Genomic DNA, 22,141 nt, shown 5'->3' with positions numbered 1-22,141 from the left:
TTAAAAGAAGTACAAGAGATCCAAAAAGAGAGACTCGTGCCTTCCCCACCCCATCTCCCTCCCTCCCTCCCCCAGAAATTCCTTAAGCATTCGATGCACTCAGTTTAGCAAGATTTATGGCTAAATTTCTCTGTGTATGTGAGAGAAAACAGGGTGCTTTTGCCTTCAAAAATTTAGTAGGCAACTAAACTGAACATTATACACAGTAAGCATCTTAGTATTTTATTCATTGCATCTTTTATACAGAATAAGCTTTACTGATATTTAGTCCACTGCAGTATTGTGTTGATGTAGCAACAAAGGATTACATTATAAACAAAGAACAAAATTTTACCTTTAAAAATTTTATATATATGTAACTTTTTCAGTTGACAAACAGCATCACAATTACTGAAAAAAAATGAAATAAGCATGGAAGCTAAGGCCAAATTTTTCATCTCTAATTGATTCGTTTTCCGTATTTATCATAAATATTAGAAGCTAAATGCCAGCAACTAAAAATAAACATATCTAAAACTTTCTAGCAACCAGTATTCAAATAATGGAGAAAACATACAACAGAAGAAGTTTCTTTTCACATCAGTTGACATCTGCGATCTATTTACACTATATATGTTAAAATTCCACAAGATCATGAAGGGTAAGGAATTCTAAAACAATCTGTTAACCATTTCTTAAAATGGTGCTTTTGTAACTCGAGTGGGTCTTGAAAATTGGTAAAACATTGAAAAACATCACACTGCAGAATGCCTATACCAAAATTACATAAAAAGAGACAAAGTACTCCATAAAGTGTCACTGAGATGCTCAACTGAAAATAATATACATATGTATTTTTATCAAGATAGATATTACTGTAAAAATGCTCACATTTTAAAAATAGAGTTATTATTGTTTTTATTTCCATTAAAACTAGAAGGGACTACATGACCCAGCGTATGAGGAGTTTGCATATAATGACATGCTTCCTCATTTTATAGCACTACCAAAAATAATGGAGAAAGCTCTATTGTATACTTTAGTAACGATGGTCTAATTTCCTAGTATCCTTTAGAAGCTTTACTTTGTGGGTGTATGTGCAAGCAAGTCTGTACACATGTGCCTGTGTACATAAACACACACACCTCCAAGTGCATACACACACACATCCACATTCCTGCATACAACACTTGCATAATGCAAATCCTATGCAGGAACTCTGCCAAGTGACAGCCAAGAGTCACACGCTGTGCTTTCTTACTATTTTTCTTCCAATGTTTTTATCTGGTAAATGCAATAACACTCTCGTATTTGGCCAGATGTGTTAGTTTTTAGCAAACCATAAAATACCTGATTTAGCCATAACATACACAAGAAGAATGTTACTGATGGTGAGTTCAGTGTGAAAGCTCATGAAATGGAATGTCAATTACTCTAATAATTAGTATTCAAAGATTAGATAAATATTATGGCAAACACCTTGGACTTTATAGAAAGTTCAAAATGTAATTCACATTACAAAGACCGAAGATACTTTATGTATACAACTTTTAAATATGGATATGACTGGCATTTATTTTTAAGCTTACTTCTATTAGAAATAGCCTTGTTTCCTGTACAGGTGATGCTTTGTCTATACCATATATAGTAGAAAAATAAATTCTTTAGCAACCTAGAAATAGTTTATAAAACTCTTGTAGTCTCATTTGCTTTGCTAAACATGCCAATGTTAGACTGACAACTATAAATAAAAGCTATATAGACAACAGATGTAAAGTAGAACAAGTTAAGAATACTACAATTTACAGGACAGACTTTATTGTACTATTAATTCCTGTGTGCTTTGCAATAGGAATAGGGTTGACTTTTCTTTTTTTTTTTATGTTTTCTTAGAAAAGATAATTGCAAGAATATAACACAATATCAAGATAATTTATAATATACATGTAACTTAAAACAGCAGCCGAGTTATGGTATCATAGTAATCTAGAATGATATTCCAAGTCATAATTAGAAGTACAATACCTAGGACATAAGTGGGAGGGAAAGGCAATTTTTATTTTATGAAAATGGAGCAAGTCAAACTCTTAAGAGCCTTAAGTCTCAAAATCATCTATTTACTATAATACATACAAGACGATCTTAAATCTTGTTATAAGTGAAGATTACAACAGTGACCATCATAAAGCTTTTTAAAAAAAACTACACAGAACATTCTAGCAGCTGAACGAGCCAAAACTCTTGTCGTCTTTGCAAACCTAAAAAGGCGTATTTGGAGCATGGAAGAAAAAAAGCTGCTATGAAGTATCACAATAGTGATCATCTATGGTCTCTCCTTTGCTACAACTTGTAACCTTCTATTTTTTTTAACCACTAACAAAATATTTAACCAAAAGATCTATTTAAATTAAGCAGCATTCTCTTACAGCAAAATTGGTACCAATGTAAAATGAAAATAAATGAAAAAAGAGATCATTAAAAAAAATGGTGCAAAACCAAAAATCAGTCATTCAATTTTTAGTACAACATACCACAGGAAAAAAAAAAAAGAATACAAGTTTGTGATTTTATATATATACACACTCCAAAGAAGTTAATCGTCAGTACCCAAAGTATTTATTGCCATGTATTAGCAATGCATTTTTTTTTTTTTATATCTTTAAAGGGTCACATAAAAATAGATTTAAAGAATAGATTAATTGAAGTCCTAGATTAAAACATTGTTTGGTTTAGAGAATTTTACTACAACAAAGTTCATGTTTATGTATGAAAAGTTATATAACCTTATATGAAAATGTCATGAACTATTTTCTAAACACTACATGTATTCCCAAGTGGGAAAAATTAAAATATCTAAAATATATTAGATTAAGTTTACAAGACCATCAATGATCTTTCAAACATGCAGTTGTTTACAGAATTGAGTTTTACAAAATGTTTAGTTCAGGAATGGAACATAAAGAAATAAGTAGGCAACATCAAAACTTTTGTACAGTATTTGAAATTCACTTTTACAACAAGCATGTCCTTGGTATTGTGCTGTAAGAAATAATAAGCAAGTTCACCCACCCTTAACAAACTGTCCACAGGTTTACTTACAAGTAAAGATGGAAGGTGAGGGATTGTAAAATTCTCAACAGTGCATTTTGCATTCTTCCATAAACCATCCTAAGCCTACCGTCACATAAGTAGCCAGGAGATTACAAAATAAACTATAGCTGGGCTTTATTTGTTTACACAGAACGCTTGAATGTGAATAAAATTGCCAAAAATAGCATGTTAAATAACAAAAACAGCCATAAAGCAGGCTGTAAGCATTGAATGTTTCATAAATGTAATTTTTTAATCATTAAATTTCTATAGAAAAAATTTTATTCACAATATATTGTGACAAATTGTCACAGGAATGATATAGTGATTGCAATAAAGTATCATGCAGCAGCAGCTTTGTACTTTATAGCTATTTTTGCTTTTAAAAATTAAACCTCTCCAGTCATGCTTACCACATAGTTCTTATCTGCAGCGTGTACAAATGAGGAACACAGTACGGGATAGAACAAAAAGATGTCCAATCAGCTGGATGAGAATTTTTGTCATAAATATGAAGTACATTACTGTATCCTGAAACATGCATGTCTATAGCTTTTCTTTACTGTCCAGTGCCAGGCTGCCTGCAATCATCTCCTATCTATATAATACCAAGAGGGTCTGCTGGTAGTTGTGGCTGTATCAGCTGAGGCTGCAGGGGTGGCGGCAACTGAAGAGGTACCATGGGCTCCACCATCTGCACTGTGTTGGAAGGCGGTGGCTGACACGCCACTGGGTTCGGTGTTTCTATGATCTCTCCGTTGTAAAAGAAAAACTGACACTGTTGGATGAAGGTCTCTATAACCGACTGGTGGATTTTCGTGGTAGAAAGGAACTCTCTGTTTTCAAAATCGGGTCTCATCAAAGTAGGCCAGAAACAAATTGACAGGTTATCGGCAGTCATAAAGTTGGTTTTATATTGCTGGCTAACCCTGAAATGAGAATGACATGCACAGAAGTTAATTAAAAATTGTATGCAATCAAACCACAAGTATTTAAACACACACCAACATTTTGAAGTGACAATAATAAATTACAAATTCCTCCACCAGCCACAGGCTTACATGTGTTATAAAGTCAAGCAGATTGTCTAGGAGAAGAATGTCAGAACCCGCTTCTTACTGCAGTACAGCCACATATTGACCATCATTTACGATACTCAAAGAAAAGGGGATCACATTAGATTGTATGTTAAGAAAATGCACAACCAGTAATACCAAGTGTTGATTACAGCACATCTATTCATTTTTTTTTCATGCTGGCCCGCAAAAGAATTTGCCTCAGCTGTAAAGAACACATCAGTGCAAATTGGTTGGAGCAGGTGCCCCAGTCCAACTCATTTTGAGGAAGACTAGTAGCCTTTGTCAAGCTAGGTCCTCTTGTTGCATTATTGCTAGTTAATATGAAAAAAAAGTACAAACATAAGACTTGAAATGAGTATCTAAATTACTTTTTAATGCAAAATGGAAGCTCCCTGGTAACGGGTTTCAACAACCTTTCAGGAATAATAAAAGGAAAGGGATGGATTGCTTTAATGACTGTGGATATTCAAACGTTCAGCACGTAAAAACAATTAAATTGCAGCAATTGTGTACTTGTATACAGTTGTATAGAACTTATTTATAAAAATGGCTATTACTGTTTATTCAATCACAACCTTGAAGAAAAAAAAGTTTTTTTTTATCCAATTTTGTTACCATGCCAATTTTTGTCACTGTATACATGCACTCAGAAGCCTCCTAAGATTGTACAAAAGAAGCAGAAGGAACAGGCTCAATATTCAGCTTTAGCACTCTCTCCTTACTAACTTGCAACTTGGACCTTTTCCTCTATTACAGACTCGTCCCTTGGAATGGCGATTCTGCTGTAATTCTCTTTCTCCCATTCTATTTCTTTTTGTATTTAACGTTCCTAATACTATGACTTACCACAGTCACACCGAACCAAAATCTCTATTTTGTTTCTCTGATGTAAGCAAGTAGCACTGCAACTCCTGTGATTACTGCAGCATTCTTCCAAAGCAATATCTAATCAGACTCGGTTCACTCATCTGCTGCTTATTAAAGCAAGCACAAATGAGCTAACTTATTATTTCTATGCTCATTCTCTTCTTGTAGTCACTTGCTGTGTTTCACAAGATGCTGAATTAGGCTGAGCCAGGATATCTATTTAACATGCCAGCAGCAGCTACTGCAACTGTAACTGAACTCTGATCACGAAGTTAATAAGTATCTTATTATTAACTAGTAGGGGAAAAGCAAAACAAATCACCTGGAAGTATTTTTGCAAGTATTTTATCAGCAAAACTATTAATATTATTCCATACACATTTTGCACAGAAGCTTCTAAACAAAGCAGCATTTGAGCTTTAAAGTAATAAAAATATTTTAAATATATAAAATATTAAAGCTCTTAAAAGTGCAGAGTGAAGCAATAAAAAAATAATTAGAAGACATTTTACCTAATATCAGCCAATATAATTTTAGGAAAAAAAATCCATTCCCTATGAAACTGCAGATTTGCCAATAAAAGACGTGGGGGAGAGTTCCATGAACCAGAATTAACTGAATACTGTCCAGCTCCAACAAAAGAAGGAATTTTTTCCTTATTGTCTCTCCCTGCCACGTGCAGCGTACAGGCTTCTCTGCTTATGCTCGTTAGGTTTGGCACCTGTCACACCCCTCTGTGAGCCAATCTGTTGAGCAGAACAGCACAACACTACCCTAGCAAACTAATTTTGTTTGTTTGTTTGTTTTACTTTGTTCTTATGTTTTTCCAATTAATAAGTAAATTCAACCTCAGTTCCAGATTTCCAGAACTTCACAGGAACAACTGAAAGGGAGATTGTGGTAATGATATAAGGAAGAACTGACAGGTTTTGACTATGCCTGAACTGCCAATTAATGTACAAGTTTACACATCAGACTAGTATCATAAACACTGGAATTAAAGAACATTATTAAATGTCAAGACAATCTATATAAACCAAGATAGTTTAAAAAATAAACAATTCTTTAAGCAGGGATCAATCTGAGTGCCACAGAGATCAGTTCCTTAGTCTATCATTATCACACCTCAAGAAAAAGCAACTTCTCCTGGTGAGTTAGTTACTGTTCTATGAATTACATAAAATTCCATGAAATATGTATGAAGTTTACAAAGTAATATATTTCTAGGTCAAATTAATCTACTAAATCTACAGAATCTACTCAAATGGTTTGATACCACAAAAACCAAAAAACCAACAACAACAAAAACCACCACCACCACCACCACCAAAAAATACTCCGAACTCAAAAGTCTTTTAACAAAATGTCTCTTACAGGCTGGGGAACTGCAATTGGAAAACAGTTCACTTTGGAAAGAACTGACACTAAGGAAGAAGAAAATACAGGTTCCCAAAAAAGGTAAACACGTTGAGACGTTGAAACAAAAGAATTTCAAGATGCAACACAAGTACTAGATTACTCTTATGGGCTCTTGCTCTCAAACCAATGGTTGGGCTTGATGATCTTGAAGGCCTTTTCTAATCTAAATGATTCTACGAACTTTGTAAACATGGTTTTGATGACAGGACGTTCAGAAAAAGAATGAGCCCAGGTTTGGAAATTCTACCTCTCTGCAATGAATGGATTCACTGAATCAATTTCCCTAGGTTGGTGCTGTATGAACTACAGGAGAGAAACAGAGCCTGATGAATTCCAAAATACTTGTAAGCATGATGGTTTGGTTGCTTCTGACATAAGACTCTTCTTGGGCAGAAGATATGTAAACTAAACTAAAATACCCTGCGCTCTAAGTAACATCACAGTTTCATCTAGAAGTTACTAGTGAGAGTTGCATGAAACATCTGGTGTTAATAAACCTGCCAAACAAGTATGCTATTCTACTGGGAATACAATTCTTGTATTAAGGTAGACAAGACAAAGGCAACTGAGATACAGTTGTCGTGCAGAAATAGACAGGAAAAAAAACTTTAGTAACTTGTCAGTGACTATTTTGATGATCAGCAAGAGCAGACTGCAAAAATTTCTGACAGCTGGCTGTAGTCCATAGATTGAAAAGCTGTGAAAACCATAGTAAACACTACAATTATGGCTATAAAAAATATTTTCACTCATTTACAATGCATGTATAGTGGTAATTATAAAGGATAGACTTGTATTTTAGCACGCGCATTACTTATTCCAAATTGTGTGAGAGTACACAAATACTGCCTCTCGACCTGTTTTTAATAAACCTGGTCCAAAGGATATTGGGATACCATTCCTGAGTAAAAGCAATATTCATATTACTTTTATTTTATAAATATTGCAACTCCTACCATACTTTCCCCATACTACTTCAGAATCTTCTTGTGAGTGCTTAACAAATGTCTTTTTATCTTCTTTTATAATCATTCAAAATGAAAATGAAGAGTCTGTATTTCAACCTTGCCACTTCTCTTGACCCTACCATCTTTGTCCACTCCCAGCTCTTCAGGCTGTATACCCTGTATACCTGTGATCAGACTTCAAAAGCTGTGCAACCATGTTTTTCATAGTCCTCAGAAGCACACTGTGCCATATTAACTCTTACATATAAAGGGAGCCATTATAGAAGAAAAAATTAAAGCCAGTGTCAATACAACACCATCCTGTTTCAACAAAGTCTTTAAAACTCACTTCTACTTACTATTAATCAACCACAATTAGACAGCTAGCATACTATGAAAGGTACTTATCACACTGAAGAAATATTCATCTCCTCGCTGCTATTTACTGCATTCTCATGGTCTTTTATGTCTAGAGCAAAGTCATCGGGACAGTACTTGCATTCTTTGTTTCAATAACAAAGTCCTATGTTTGTGGACATACCAAAATAGTATCAATCACCAACCACTCACACTTAACTATATAACAATAGCACATTTCTCACTCTGCTGACATGTGAAATAAAAACTAAACAGTGAAAATAGCAGTTTGTAAAGAGAACTCTTCAGTCATGTAGAGAAGTGTTTTGGAGTGTTTTAGCTCATTTAATGAGAAATTCATCCAAAAAACACATTTCAATTTCTATTATATACTAGCAATAATTCTCCACTTGTTAATTTCTTAAAAATAAATATAGTCTATAAAGAATTCAGTTACAAGAAAAGGTCTGAGTTTATTTTAAGATCCTGTATTTACCTCCATATATATGCAACTGCTTATGCTTAGGCAGTTCTCTTGCTGAATGGCACTCACCTGCCACTGCAAATGAGAAAAATGACAGCCTCTCATACTTAAGAAAACATTATTTGGTTACTAGCAACCTGTATGTATGTCACTCATCTTTAGGAGGATGAGAACGGACTGGAGAGCAAAGGCCAATATACATCACTACTGTTCTCCGGTAAGTTCTGTGATGAATTTATTTCAGTCATCTGTGTATGTGCATGCATTAGAACCTTTTCAGCATTTTTTACAATTGCGTTTAGCTCTTTAACCCGCAGCAATCTGGGTACTTGACACTGCAATTAGACTTTTGGTACACTCAGCTGTGCTATGCAAACAGATGACCAGCTGATGAATTCTGACAATTGCAGGACTGACACTATTTCACTGAATTCAAGTGACATGCGAGTTTCTATCTGGTCCATTAAGAACTACTGAAACATTTCAAGTGACTTATCTAGTAACTGTGTCAAATACGTGATGTTTCATTTTTACCTCAGAACATCTTTCAAGTATGCAATATAAAAACACATAGAAAAATTCTAATTATGACTATCTATTTTAGAGCTAGAAAACAGAATTTTTATTTGGCAAAACTGCAATGAAAAAATAGATACATTCCCTTGCAAAGGAAAATGAGTAACTTCATAAAGCTTTAGAAATATAGTTGTGACTGAGAGAAGTGTAAAGTAGGTGCCTAAATTTCAAAGCTTCTCATATACTCAATGAAAATAAAATTGTAGGTTGGAAACGACCTTTAGAATCATCAAGTCCAGCCATCCACTTAACACTAGAAATCTACCGCTAAACCATGTCTCTGCGTGCCACGTCCACATATCTCAAATATGTCAAGGGATGGGGTCTTCACCACCTCCCTGGGCAGTCTGTTCCAAAGCCTACCCACCCATTCCATTAAGAAATTCTGCCCAATATCCAAGTTTAAACCTCCCCGGCGCAACTTGAGGCCATTGGCTCACATCCTACTCACTTGCCACCTGAGAAAAGAGAGGACACCCTCCTTGGTGCAACCTCCTTTCAGATAACTGTGGACAGAGATCAGGTCTCCACTCAACCTCCTCTTCTCCAGACTAGAGAACTGCAGTTCCTTCAGTCTCTCCTCATAACTCTTAATAACATAGTTAATCTGATTTAGTGGATTTCAGAGAATCCACTGTTTTAGATGAATAAGAAAAAGATAGTCTTTTTACATTTTATGACTGCATATTGTACACTTGCAGGGTGTACACTTAAAGGGTCAGATCAGATAGTATACATCTAGAAGTATTAAGACTATTTTAGTAATTTTTTTTTTTTAAAGAAAGCCATTACATTTCCTTGTAAGAGGCAAGATTTAGGATATGAATGTAAGCAATTTACCATACTTATAGCTTTGTTCTACATTTTAGTCATTCAGTGGGTGTTTTTAGTGCTACATTTTAGATGCTGATTGAAGCTGACCATGATGACCTCCATGTTCCTTCGAACCTATATCAGCCTCTAACATTAGTAGCTACTTCCTGAGAAATGAGATCTGCAACAGTTGTGCAAATTTGTTCTTTCAGCTTTCTTGTGATATACAGCAATTAACAGTTACTAATACATCTATTTTTCGAGTGTTACAAATTAAAAAAATTAGTAGAAAATACTAAACCTGTTTAGATGCGTTATCACATATTTGAAGACATCGTAGTTAACCGGGTGGAACTTCTTCACAATTTCCTTTAATTCATGCAGTCGTTCTGTCCTATCCAGGATCTCTATAGAAACAAATGACATTTTCTCATACATTTAGAAAGAAATTCTGAATAGTGTTGCTCTCTTTTTCCTACTTTTTCCAATTGCATTGGAAAACAGTAAGACCACCTATATCACACATTCTAAGCTAGTGCATGTTTTGACTGAAGTTTAACTAATCAAGAAAAAAATAAAACCTCACCAGAAACATAGTAAATAAGGGATTTGCCTGAAAAGTACAGCAAAAACATCAAAAATAAGTGCTTAGAGATGTCATACAAAAATATAAAATTTCTAAGGGAATATACTTAAATGAAGTCCAGGCCCAAGCCTTAGGTTTACACTGATATTTTCATATTTTGAACAAAACGCATTAAGAATATTGGATATCACAGCTGTATGCTGCAAAAATGAATAGCACTGCTTTTCTAAAACAGCTTGCTGGCACCCAGAAATGATCCCAAGAGAGATGTTCCCTCTTTAAGGAAAGGGAACAATTTAGTCATATTTTCACTTAAAACTTTTAAAGCATTTGTAAACATGGTTAACCATTTCATCTTACACAGAGTTCAAGAAGAATTTAAAAAAAATCTCAGATTTACCATAATATTCCATATATATGTCAGATTTCTACAGACTTCTTTGAATGGAAGCCATGATGAATTGAGGGGCGTTTCCCCCACGTACACACCTGCTTAACAACTACATACCTAACTACATTAGATTTCCAAGAGTTTTCATCATATGCAGAACAAATACAGAATTAAAAAAAGGAGATTCTTCCAATTAAATTTCCTAGGTAAACTAGAAATAATAGGCCACAACTTATTTAGAAAAATCTAATGTAACAAGTTTACTTCATCATATAGTCCAATTACTTTGAAAGAATGTTAACAAGAAGTGGGTACATCTAAGCAATTAAAAAGTCAAGATAAAAATCAATGCAGGTAACCCTTCCAAGTACAATGAACTAAAAATAGCAATAAGGACAATCAATTTGTAAAAATAAAATCAAAACAAGATTATTACTTACTTGATGTTTCTAACAACTCCTGATGTAAAGAGTAAGGAATTAATGGATCTGGCAAATCTGCAAAAAAGGCTTTAAGAGCCCCAGCCACAGCATTAACTGTCACTTCCATAGACTCTAGACTGATATCATGATCTGTAAGACAAAATTAAACAGCACTGTAAGTAAAACCTACAGCTATCCTTCGTGGCATTTTATGAAAGCAAGAACTTATTGAAAATGCTGAAAATGAAAATGTTGCCAAATATTTGTCAAAAACTCACGACAAGGTGAATCAGTGGGTAAGATACCATCACTTTGACACACATGAAATCAAATTTAACAAGTCTGACAGTATTAAGAAAGCAGATCAGAAAATAAAGTTGTCTAACTCTGTGTGGATCTAAATGCACTTTTATTTGACATTAACTATTTTCTGATAATTCATTTTGCCCAAGAATGAGTTTTAAAATCTATTTCCCCAAATTTTGTTAAAAACTGGCACAATTTGCAGAGTTCATGTAGACACACTAACAAGATCACAAAGCCTTTTAAGCAAGGACAATAACACATGCAATAACAACACAGTGATTCTACATTGCCATATAACCTACTACTAGATTCACTGTAAAAGTCATGCTAGATAATTTAAAAATTTTTCAAAAGTCCACTCCACCTGAAACATCATTTAATATAGTGACGTCTAGCGTTATATTTAGATTATCTGAAATAGTACAAAATGAGGCATTAAAGAAAATATATATTTATTCTCCTTATCATCTAGGAGGAATTTTTTCATCTATTTCATCTATTTCACACAGATTTAATTTCATGACTCATATCCAAGAGGACTCTTAAAATACGTTTTTTTTTTTTTCTTTTTGAAGGATCAACTTTGATTAAATGAAAAAGCAGAAAGAAAAAATAATGCTGACCCTTCTCAATACACCCAGATGAACAGCATTATTCACTGATCATATTCCAGTACATTCCAGCATGAGGAAGGTGGTATTACAAATTCATTATCAAGATTTAATCCATGTTATCAAGTTAATCCATATTATATCAAGTTAATCCATATTATTCAGAGGGCTTTCAATAAAATAATTATCAAAAAGTTCTACATTCGGGGGGCGTGTGGGAAGGAAGTCAATGCTTTAATGCCTAGGAATGGTGAGCACTTTAGACTGCAGTTAAACTCATTTATACAGCTAGAATAGCACCTAGAAATTCCACAAGCAGCACTTAGAATCTTGTAGCCAGTTAAAACTGATTTTATCTCATCCTTAGTTTACACACAGCTTCAGTAATTACAACTTGAACTGTATCAGTACAACCTACCAGAGCATTAAGCACTCAGTACTAGAGAAAGCAGATTGAACATGTAACTCATTTACAGTGACTGCACTATCTTATAAATCCATGGTGAATTCAAGTTGTTTTGGCTTTAAATAATAAATTTGGGCATTACCTTGATCAAACTGTTTCTGAATGTTGTCTTGATCTGTTTTATTACCACTGACACGGTACAGGCCTTCAGTACACAATCCTTAGAAGGAGGGAAAAAACAGATATAAAACAAGGTTATGTACTACAGAGCAAAACAGAGCCAGTCATAATTATTTATTCAGAAGCCATAGGTAGGAACATAAATCCAAGTGCCTAAAAAGTTACATGGTAGTACTATATCACTGTAATTGTTATCAAAACAGGAAAATACCAATTGTTTTTTGATTACACTACTCCATTTAGTGTAAGTCAGGAGGGGAGCAAAGTGTTAGGAAGCAGAGGTTCTCCAGGCTGCTCATTATTACCTTGCCTTACTATGTGTTACTGAGTTATCATATTTCTAGCTGCCACCCTAGGTAAATAACATTACAATACAGATCCACACCTTCATTATGAACACAAAACACAGACACACACTCATGATCGCTCGCTCCACCCCATTGATTATGCATCCTATCACATCGCTATCTGTTCTGCCCACAGCTACTCGCTAAACGGAAGCATCCAGCCTGCTAATCACAGCCACCTGTAATCTTTTTCTTTGGCGATTTGGAAATCATTAAGGACAACAACCAGTTCATAGTCCACAGTTCTTCATCTTTACAGTTACAAAATTATCTATATGCTACATCTCCATAGCACTACATGCTTTTATTTAAAAAACAACAACAACAACAAACTTTTAGAGCTCTATAAAAGTTTCTTGGCTCTTTACCATCACAGCCCAGTAACTGAATGCATTTTCCACCATCAAGTCAATACAGCAACTCCTCAGTCATACCTCAGTCTCAGAGCATGTTGATTACCAGCAAACACAAGAAATCCTGCTCACACGCTGCAAGTACAGAATACACGTAACTACTTCATACAGCTGGGAAAGTTGCATTAATCCATTTGGCAATTATCACTCTTATAACTCCGTTTCTCCCTCTTCATGCCGCACACACATTTCTTTACTGGCCCCATCAAGACTACCTTTGTAACTTTTGAGTATTTCTTCTTCAAAAAACCTTCCATTTAGCTTTCCAAATCCATATTGCCAAGAATCTTTTCTTTTAAGTATTTACCAAAACTGTCCTTTCAAAAAAAAAAAAAAACAAAGCACTATATGCTGCTTTCCTCAAAAAGCAGCAGGAGATAAAAATTGGTGGCACAGGGCAAAATTTGGGATTCAATGATTTCCACAGCTGGAGAGGTTTCAAACCTGCCTTCAAAAATGCGCCCCAAATGCTGTCACAGAAAAATTTTGTATTCCTCTTGCTGAAGTTGTAAATAAAGGAATAAAATTAAAAAAAAAATAAAAAATCACTGGTAGGTAAGAACAAGCTAGGATCGTTTAGTACAGGAGAACTCTCAGTTAGATCCCCCACAGCCCCAGGGTATTCTGTGCTTTATCCAACTACCATTCCATTTCTTTCTGCACAAAGGGAAATGAATCTGCTGCAACAGCATTTTCTGTAAAGTCTGATTCAGTCGCTGTTTAGTAAGAGAGCTTAAACCTTCAATACTTGGACTGGGCTGCTGTGGAAACAGAGATGCTCTATGGTAGTATCTGGTGGTTTTGTTTTTTTTCCCCTATTTCACCACACAGTAGACACCTCTTTGCTCAGACCACTACAGCTCTGAGATACCATAAAAGCTAACACAGCACTTCTGAAAATTTTCAGGAGATGCCTACTAACTTTAGGCATCTTCTTCCAAGAACAGCAGCTGAGTGCTGCAATTCTGGATTATGCTCACTAAATTTGTCTCTTACATTCCTCATACAAAAATAATTTTTCCTGCTTTTATATTCTAGAAAATAACACCTCATGAAACAGTTGATGAGCTGTTAGTATGCTGTTCTTTTAAGGCACACGCAGAAAAAAGTTTAATCTGTTTGTGTACATACATGTACACGAACTTAGAAGTTCGATGATGTGATTTAAGTAATGTTTCAAGTTTATATTTTTTGTTGAGTTTGCTGTTGTTTTATTAACCAACCAGGTCTCTGTAATGTTTGTTACATCAAGATCTTCAAGTATAACATTGCAGTTTACCCATCTAAACTTGACAGCTCATGACCACATTAACCTCAGCAACAAGGCAGACCAAGGCCTGCCCAGCACAATATCCCATTTCCACACCAGCACGCAGGACATACTTGAGGGAAGAGGTAGGAGCAGCAGGAGAAGAAATGAGTAAGTTTTCTGTGGTACATCCTCCCATCTTCCTACGAATGCTTTTGCATAAGGACTTGCAATCGCCATTTGAGTTTTTATCCTCCCCTAATTCAGCTAAAATCCCTTTAAGTCATTTATTGTGGTCTTTACAACAACTCATGGCAGAGAGCTCTTTCAGAATTCAGTAAGGTAGAGCATGAAAACATACTGGTTTTATGCTCAGTATCTGAAGTTTTCCTAAAGCTTTTTTGTTGTGTTAACAAGCAGTGAGCTCTCTACTCTGTCAAAACTATGTTTTTTTTTTTTTGTTTATTTTGTTTTGTTTTTTATTTTGCAATTTCCCTTCCTCAGAAATTTTCTAAGCTGATCTGTTTAGTTGTTCTTACATCAAAAGCCACCATTACTGTCCTGTGCAGTATCTTTTCCAAATTCTTTTCTACTCTAAAGCAGATTGATCCAAACTGCAAGCCCTATTGAAGCTGCGTGTGTAACGTGGAATTACACTAAAGGATCGTTTTTCGCCATACGTTCTCTTTAATTCTTTCAGTTCTTTTTGCTTGTTTGACACCACGTATTGAGAGTAGATGTTTTCAGACAGCTTCTCTGATGATTTTAAAGCCTTCTGCGGAGTGACAACAGCTATACTAATATTTAGCCTGACTAAGAGTCACACAGTAGCTGCCAACTTGGCATCTGCAGCCAGGTTCTCACTCTCATTGTACTGCCTCCGTTTTGAACGCGTGCCATCTCATCACAGCATGCCTGTTTCTCCCCAGTCTAATTCCTTCCCCTACAGTGACCAACTGAATTTTTCAGGAGTCATTTGCTACTACAGCAGCCAAGATGATCATTCTCAGAGTTACCTCTGTAAATTTTGTGATCTCTACCAGCCCATAATTTTACTCCACAGATTGACCTAATGTACCACTTCTCAACCACTATGCCAGCCAGACTACGCAGGACTCAGGGAACCTCCACCTGACTGAGCCAGACCGGTAATTTTGATGTACAAGAATGTAGGTACCTACAGAGCAAAGAATGCGAATTCTTTTCAAGTAAGAAAAGCCTGACACTAAATTAAATGATATAAATACATTTAAAATGTTCCTAATCTGTGCACAGAAACACTGGCATTTAAAGAATCACAACTTTCAATTCACACACTCAAAAACAGCACCAGAAACATTTGACTGATTTTTGCAATAATATATAAATTATTGAAATGTTCAATAAAAGGAATCAGTATGAAGAAAATAAGCAGTACTTTCAGGAAGACTCAAAAATAGGAAGTTCTCATCCAATGCTGAATTAACAGTTCTACAGTCTTCATTAACCAACTATTAAACAAGCTCTCAACCAGTTTATGAACTACTACTCCATCTCATACTTCACGGCCAGTTCATTTACAAAACAAAAAACAACTTCAATTAAAATGACACGATAAAAAGCAATTCACTTTTTCTGTGCTTGCCAAAGCAAACAGGCACATTCTTTACTTCATTAAAAATGGACCAGATCTGAAGATACTGTAATTTTGTTTGGTCACTGGGCACGGAGGAAGGTAGGGGAATAAGAGTAGCAGCTAACCAGAAGTACTGACATCGTGGTCTTGTCTGCATTGTTTAGGAATTCTTTACATAATTCCCATGATGTTTCCTTTGAAGAGATACCTTAATTAGCAATACAGCTCAAGTGCACAACATGTGTTTATGAATATTTCAAAACATATTTGTTTACAGCTTTTAATGATTCTCACACACTAATAAATTAACACGTGTGCTCCTCCCTCCATCCGTCTGGTAGTCAGTCTTCCTTCAGAAGAAACAACTGATGCCTGTTTTCCCCTCCTCTTGCGTTTCGACAGAATTTCCTCCCTGCTGATTAATTCCAAAGTTGCGATGCCCAAATTGAAGTCATCACAGAACTGCTCTGGTTGGAAAGCACCTCAGGAGGTCATTACTCCAACCTCCTGCTCAAACAAGGGTCAATGCTGAATTTAGATTAAGCTGTGTAGGTCTTTGTCTAATCTGATCTTGAATACCTCCAAGAACAGAGTGCCCACCAACATTTGCAGTAACATGTACCAGTGTTTCAATAAACCTCAGAATAAGATTTTTCTCCCATCCAGTAGGAACCTCCAATTTTAATGATTATTGTTTCCAGTTCTCCTGCTATGCACATCAGTGTTTAGCTTGGCTCCATCACCTCAGCTATCTCCTCACAGGTATGAGAGCGCTACTTTCCTTAGCCTTTCTCCCTCCAAACTGTGCCAATCCAGTTCCCATTACCTTTCCTCACAAGTCATGAGCTCCAGACCCTGACCCTCTTTCTGCTAGACTCTCTCAAGTTTGTCTACATCTTTCTTGTAGTATTTCAGATGAATTTTAATAAGTCCTGAGAAAAGAAGCACAATTACTTCAAGTTACTGCCTACCCTTCTGTTGGGTCAGTCCATTACATCCTCAGCTGCCTTTGTTAGCAGGATGCACTACTGACTCGTGCTTGGTCTGTCTATCACCAGAACCCCCCAGATCCTGTCCAGCTGCACTTACCAGTTGCATGAAGTCAAGCACTGAATTTATTAAATGGCAAACTGTGCTAGTATTCATAATATTAGTTTGATGCCTCCTTACTTGGTAAACAGACTTGAAATGTCATTTGTATCAAGCTTTTCACCTATTGTTTAAAAACGTACGCCAACAAAAAATCCAAAAAGCAAATTAAAGGAATATTTAAATATTTTAAAAGCTCATATATTATATACTCATATATATGAGTAGTTAGCATGAATAGGTTTAGCCAAAATTACTAAAAAAATTTAGCTGGGAAAGCTAAAAATAATCAACAACTGTAGGTGTTTGGTAACAGATAAACAGAACTTGAAAATAAATTGGCAGCATATAAAACAGCATAAAAATGTCACTACGTTAACTACATCAAAATACTCTATGAACTTGCAATAAACACTTTTTACACTTAAAGTTTAGAACAGAATTAACATTCAATAGGTATCTTTACCTTGTTTTGCAATTATAAAATTCAATCATACCAACAACATTGAGACAGAAAAAATTACTTTTGTTGAAAATAAGGATTTAATTAGCCTTCAGAAACCTGTTTTCCTCTCTTTCAAACCAAATTGACTACTTCTGAGTCTGGGTAGCTATGCAAAATTCATGTAATACTAGAGAACTCTGAAAAAATATACTTCTTACTCTTCACATGGCAATTCTTAAGGAGAAATGCACAATCACAGAATTCATGCTATTAATATAGTTAACGTACAGTTGAGCTTCAAAAATTATCTGATCTCTGCTGCCTATACAAAGAAAAAACAAGAATGTATTAAAAAACGCAATGGTCTACATAGTTGTAGAGAAGCAGCTCTAGTTTTGAGGCTAGCTCTGCTTCCCCGCTGTGAGCATTTCCATAAATCTGGTTTGCAGAACACTACTACATATTTTAAGTGATGTACCAAAATGACCTTCTATTCATTCCATCAGGAGAAAGCAACAAACGCACAAGAACTGTATCCTCAAACCTCCGTTTAGAAGCCTACAGCTGAAAATAACTACTAATGTCAAAAAGTCAATTTCAGCAGCTGCCCTTAAAAGCAAGTTACATAGTGATTTAAGGTGACAGAGGTAAAAGCATACAAACATCAGCAGGTTATGCACTACACAATACCACCAGTGATTATAAAAGTACTTACATAGTCTGTAAAAGGTTACAGGTAAGACTATAATATCTTTACCAGAAAAGTAAATTTTCCTGAACATGTATCTTTGTACTAAGATGTTTAGTGGAAAGGCTGATAATTCACCATTATCAAGTTACTTACCTGAAAGGTAAAATTATTTTCAATCATCTCATTCAATGAATCAACAAGAGCGAGCTCTGACAACCAACCAAAGATTACTCATCCTGCTATAATTATAATGAATTCAAAAATGAAAGGCTTGGATAGAGGAAACATTTGCCTATAATCATGGACATATGAATAACATATTAATACCCACATAGAGTTTGTTTATAGTATTTAGGCACATTTTCATCAGTATTATTAAATTTAAGATAATCTTACATGATATCGTAATTTTTTAAATCAATAGGTGCTGACAAAGCAAAATATTATGGGCTATCCCTACTTTGTGGTATTAGCAACAACAGTACACACTGCTGCCAAACTGGGGGTTCTGATACATGCTTATTACTTACTAGGTTTAGATCTGCTAAAGCACTGAACACTTTACTCCCTCAGTTTCTACCTTTAGTGCTATCAAGGAAAGTTTCCAAAGAAATTTGAGCCCTTGATCATCTTTGAAAAGCAGAAATTATTTGACTCCATAAAGCAAAATCAGTCTAGAACAAAAAATTCCTGCTGCAAAATATCAACCAAAACAGGAACACACAGAAAGTACCTTCATGCGTATGTATCTACAAACGTATACCTGAAAGTAAGCGATTCTCAGCAGATCTAGCTTTACCCTGACAGGATTCTTATGGCACCTTCCGACAAAAAACTTGTTGAGTTAGAAAAGGGTAGAATTTTCACCTCCTGGATTTACTTCCATTTGTCCAAATTATTCCTCTTCCACTGATAAACACTCATGTTTTTAAATGTGAGGATATTCCAAAGCACCACGATAAAACAGAAAAATCCATTGGCATTTTCTACATGCTGTCAATTCTTTACAGTTTAAGTTGAGTAAGAATCTTCAAGAACAGTTTCTGATCTTATCTGAGGATCCAGAGCAAAACAGGGAAAACTGCATTTTACACTGGGTACTTTTTAGCCTCAGTCACAATTCTGAAAAGTGGGTCTAAAGCATCTTCTATAATTTCATGAGGCAAGGAGAGGAAACATGAAAATTTTAGATTAGCCCTTCAATTTAAAGTTAGCTGTATCTTCTTAAAAAAAATAAAAATAAAAAATTAATTCAGCCACAGTGCAAATTACATGCGATAATATAAAGGGAAGGAGCCGAACTCCATTAACTTCTATGATTCTAAGTACCTTAAAGGGAAGCTAAACAAATCTGTCCTCCATAAAACAAATATACTGATTAGCTTCATTCAAGCAGAGTTGGAGAAGACTACAGATCTTGATTAAAAAGAAAGATGATGATAGTAAACACGGGTATGTCTGATGAGTCAGTCAGTACTAACATCAGGCTGACTTGCTAAGAGAAAGCTGAAGCATTGGAGGACTCCCCAGGGGCAAGCAGCTGATACGATAGCTTTATCAAATGGAGCTGGTACTGTTCTGGACTCCTGGCTGCAGCTAATAGATCTTGACTTGCCTTCTGCAGACTGATCATCTCCAAAACCGTTTTCATGGGATTTTCTACAAGATAGTACCAAAGTTGATGATGGGAGTCTATTTCAGCAGAGGACTTGAAGGCAAGGCAAGTGAAAATTTAATTTCCCTTGTAGCATGCTTCTCTCGAAGAAGGCAAAAATAGGTTCTATCAAAGGAGGAGGCTGCATGAAAACTAGAACACATGGTTTGAATCTCATCAGATTTCTACAGAATATTAACCTAATATAAAAATAACACACATCAGCAATAAGACTCCCACACCCAAGTAAGGGAGCTGTAAAGAACAACCAAAACTTATACAGAATCCAAACTAGGAGAAGAAAAAACTAATTCAGATCAAAAGTAGAGGCTTTGTTCCATCTTTTCCAAATGATTAACAGAAACAGCAGGACAACAGTCTTCACAGTCACACACAAAGCACACAGATGGCTCAAGGTTTGTGCTGCTTACACATACGGCCAGAATTAAAATCCTCCAGTTTTCAGTACCTGCACAGCAGCAGATCAGGAGAACCAGCATACAAGCAATACCTCCCCAGCCACCACCTTCTGAGGAGCCCCACACATTCTGAACCCACCAGCAGCTTAACTAAACACCTTATCCTTCAAAGACAGGTCATTAGAGGAGACAAAAAGTGTTAGATCTACTGGATGCTTCAGTTATCTAATGATTATGATGAAAAACGATGACTATTCATGTTTACTCTCCATTATATCTCTCTCTCACTCCACAAGCTGGTAAAAATGATCCGTTCAGAGAAATACTAGATTTTCTCTTAAAGGTCTCCCACAAAGTCAACAGATAACAGACAATAATACTTCCAAGAAAAAGGAACTTTCTTTAGATCCAGATGTATAATTTTGGGGTTTCAAAGTGTTCTTACAAAGTTACATGTGCTCAAATTTAAGATATTACTTATGGATTCTAAAGACTTTTTTTTTTTTTTTACAAGTTATTTTTTCTACCAAGACACTACTGGCAAAACGTCTGTTCTAAATAGCTGTATATAGTAGGTGTATGTAGCCATTTTTAAAGAACATAAATTCAGACCATGACTTGCACTATATTTTTGCTGCATACAACAGCAAGCAAATTAGAGTGGTATAGATCATCTATTATATATTACTCCTCCTCTTCTTTCTCCTTCCCCATTCTTTTTCCAGGTGAGGAGGAGAAAGTAAGAGGGATGAAAATACCGCTCTTACCTGCAGGCAAAGAATCAATAGGAGGTAAAGGTTAAAGACAGATACACTTACATCTTTGACTCCCAAAAGGTCACTGCCTGAGGTTTCACCTATTTTTTTATTATTATTATTATTGTAATAATGCACTACAGAAGTTGACAGAAACAGCCATCAGGCTTACTGCCTGTAGTAAACCTTTTGGAAATGCTTACTGTTCTCATACATGGCAATAAAATTGAATTTCAGAAAGGAAATTCTTCAGTTTTATTCTTGCTCAAAGTTACTGTCATCTTACAGCTAAAATTGTATCACAGAACGAAGGAAACGTAGACAACAGGTACTGTTTCACTCTGCTCTCAACAACATCCAACAGCAGGCATCCAAGGGATGTTCCTGCTTGTGTTTCACCACCAATTATTCAACCTTATGCCTTCACTTGCTTCAAATGTAGCCAATTAGCATTTATGAAACTTCAGAGCTAGCAAGAGCTTCTCACAAAGTGAAAATTAGTGCTCTCCACTTTTAAAAACAGAACAGAAAAAACAAAACCTAACCAGAGATAATACCCAAGCTTCAGAAAAAATTCCTTCTCCAAAATGTAATCTTATGTTGGACCAGTTAATATCATTTTATTCGCCTCATGGCCCCCCAGTAAAGAGAATGAAAGCAAGAGGGCTCAAACACATGACCAGGAAGGCACTTAAAAAGATGAAAAAAAGCTGAAATTTCACCTTAGTGCAAAGACGCATTAATATTGTACAATAAGCTGGAAATTTGGAAATTAAATAAATTGCTTAGTATTGCTAATGCAGAAATACATAGATTTAGAAAGTAAAGCTTTCTTCGTAACAAGTTAAAGTGCAAGTACAGGTTAACCCGCAAAATAAATAAATAAAAGTGAGTTGACTTAACAAACCATATCAAGTATCTAATTTCTGCAACTGGTAGAAGTAGATTTCA

At 35.3% G+C, this 22,141-nt stretch overlaps 1 protein-coding gene across 3 annotated transcripts in view; it reads right to left on the bottom strand.

Moving 5' to 3' along the window:
• Positions 1-201: 201 nt before the first annotated feature.
• The window catches only part of ARHGAP5 (Rho GTPase activating protein 5), a 45,791-nt gene continuing 23,851 nt past the window's right edge, over positions 202-22,141 (bottom strand). For all 3 annotated transcript variants that reach the window (XM_032187779.1, XM_032187781.1, XM_032187780.1), the window contains 4 exons: positions 12,476-12,553; positions 11,029-11,160; positions 9,913-10,018; positions 202-3,998 (listed from right to left, as the gene is read on the bottom strand). In XM_032187779.1, the coding sequence (XP_032043670.1) occupies positions 3,668-3,998; positions 9,913-10,018; positions 11,029-11,160; positions 12,476-12,553 (647 nt within the window). In that variant the 3' untranslated portion in view covers positions 202-3,667. The remainder of the gene's footprint in view (positions 3,999-9,912; positions 10,019-11,028; positions 11,161-12,475; positions 12,554-22,141) is intronic.

Source organism: Aythya fuligula, chromosome 5, assembly GCF_009819795.1.
Source record: "Aythya fuligula isolate bAytFul2 chromosome 5, bAytFul2.pri, whole genome shotgun sequence".
NCBI lineage: Eukaryota > Metazoa > Chordata > Aves > Anseriformes > Anatidae > Aythya > Aythya fuligula.
Note: the sequence above shows the minus strand (reverse complement) of the source record. Positions and strands in the feature narration are given on the sequence as shown.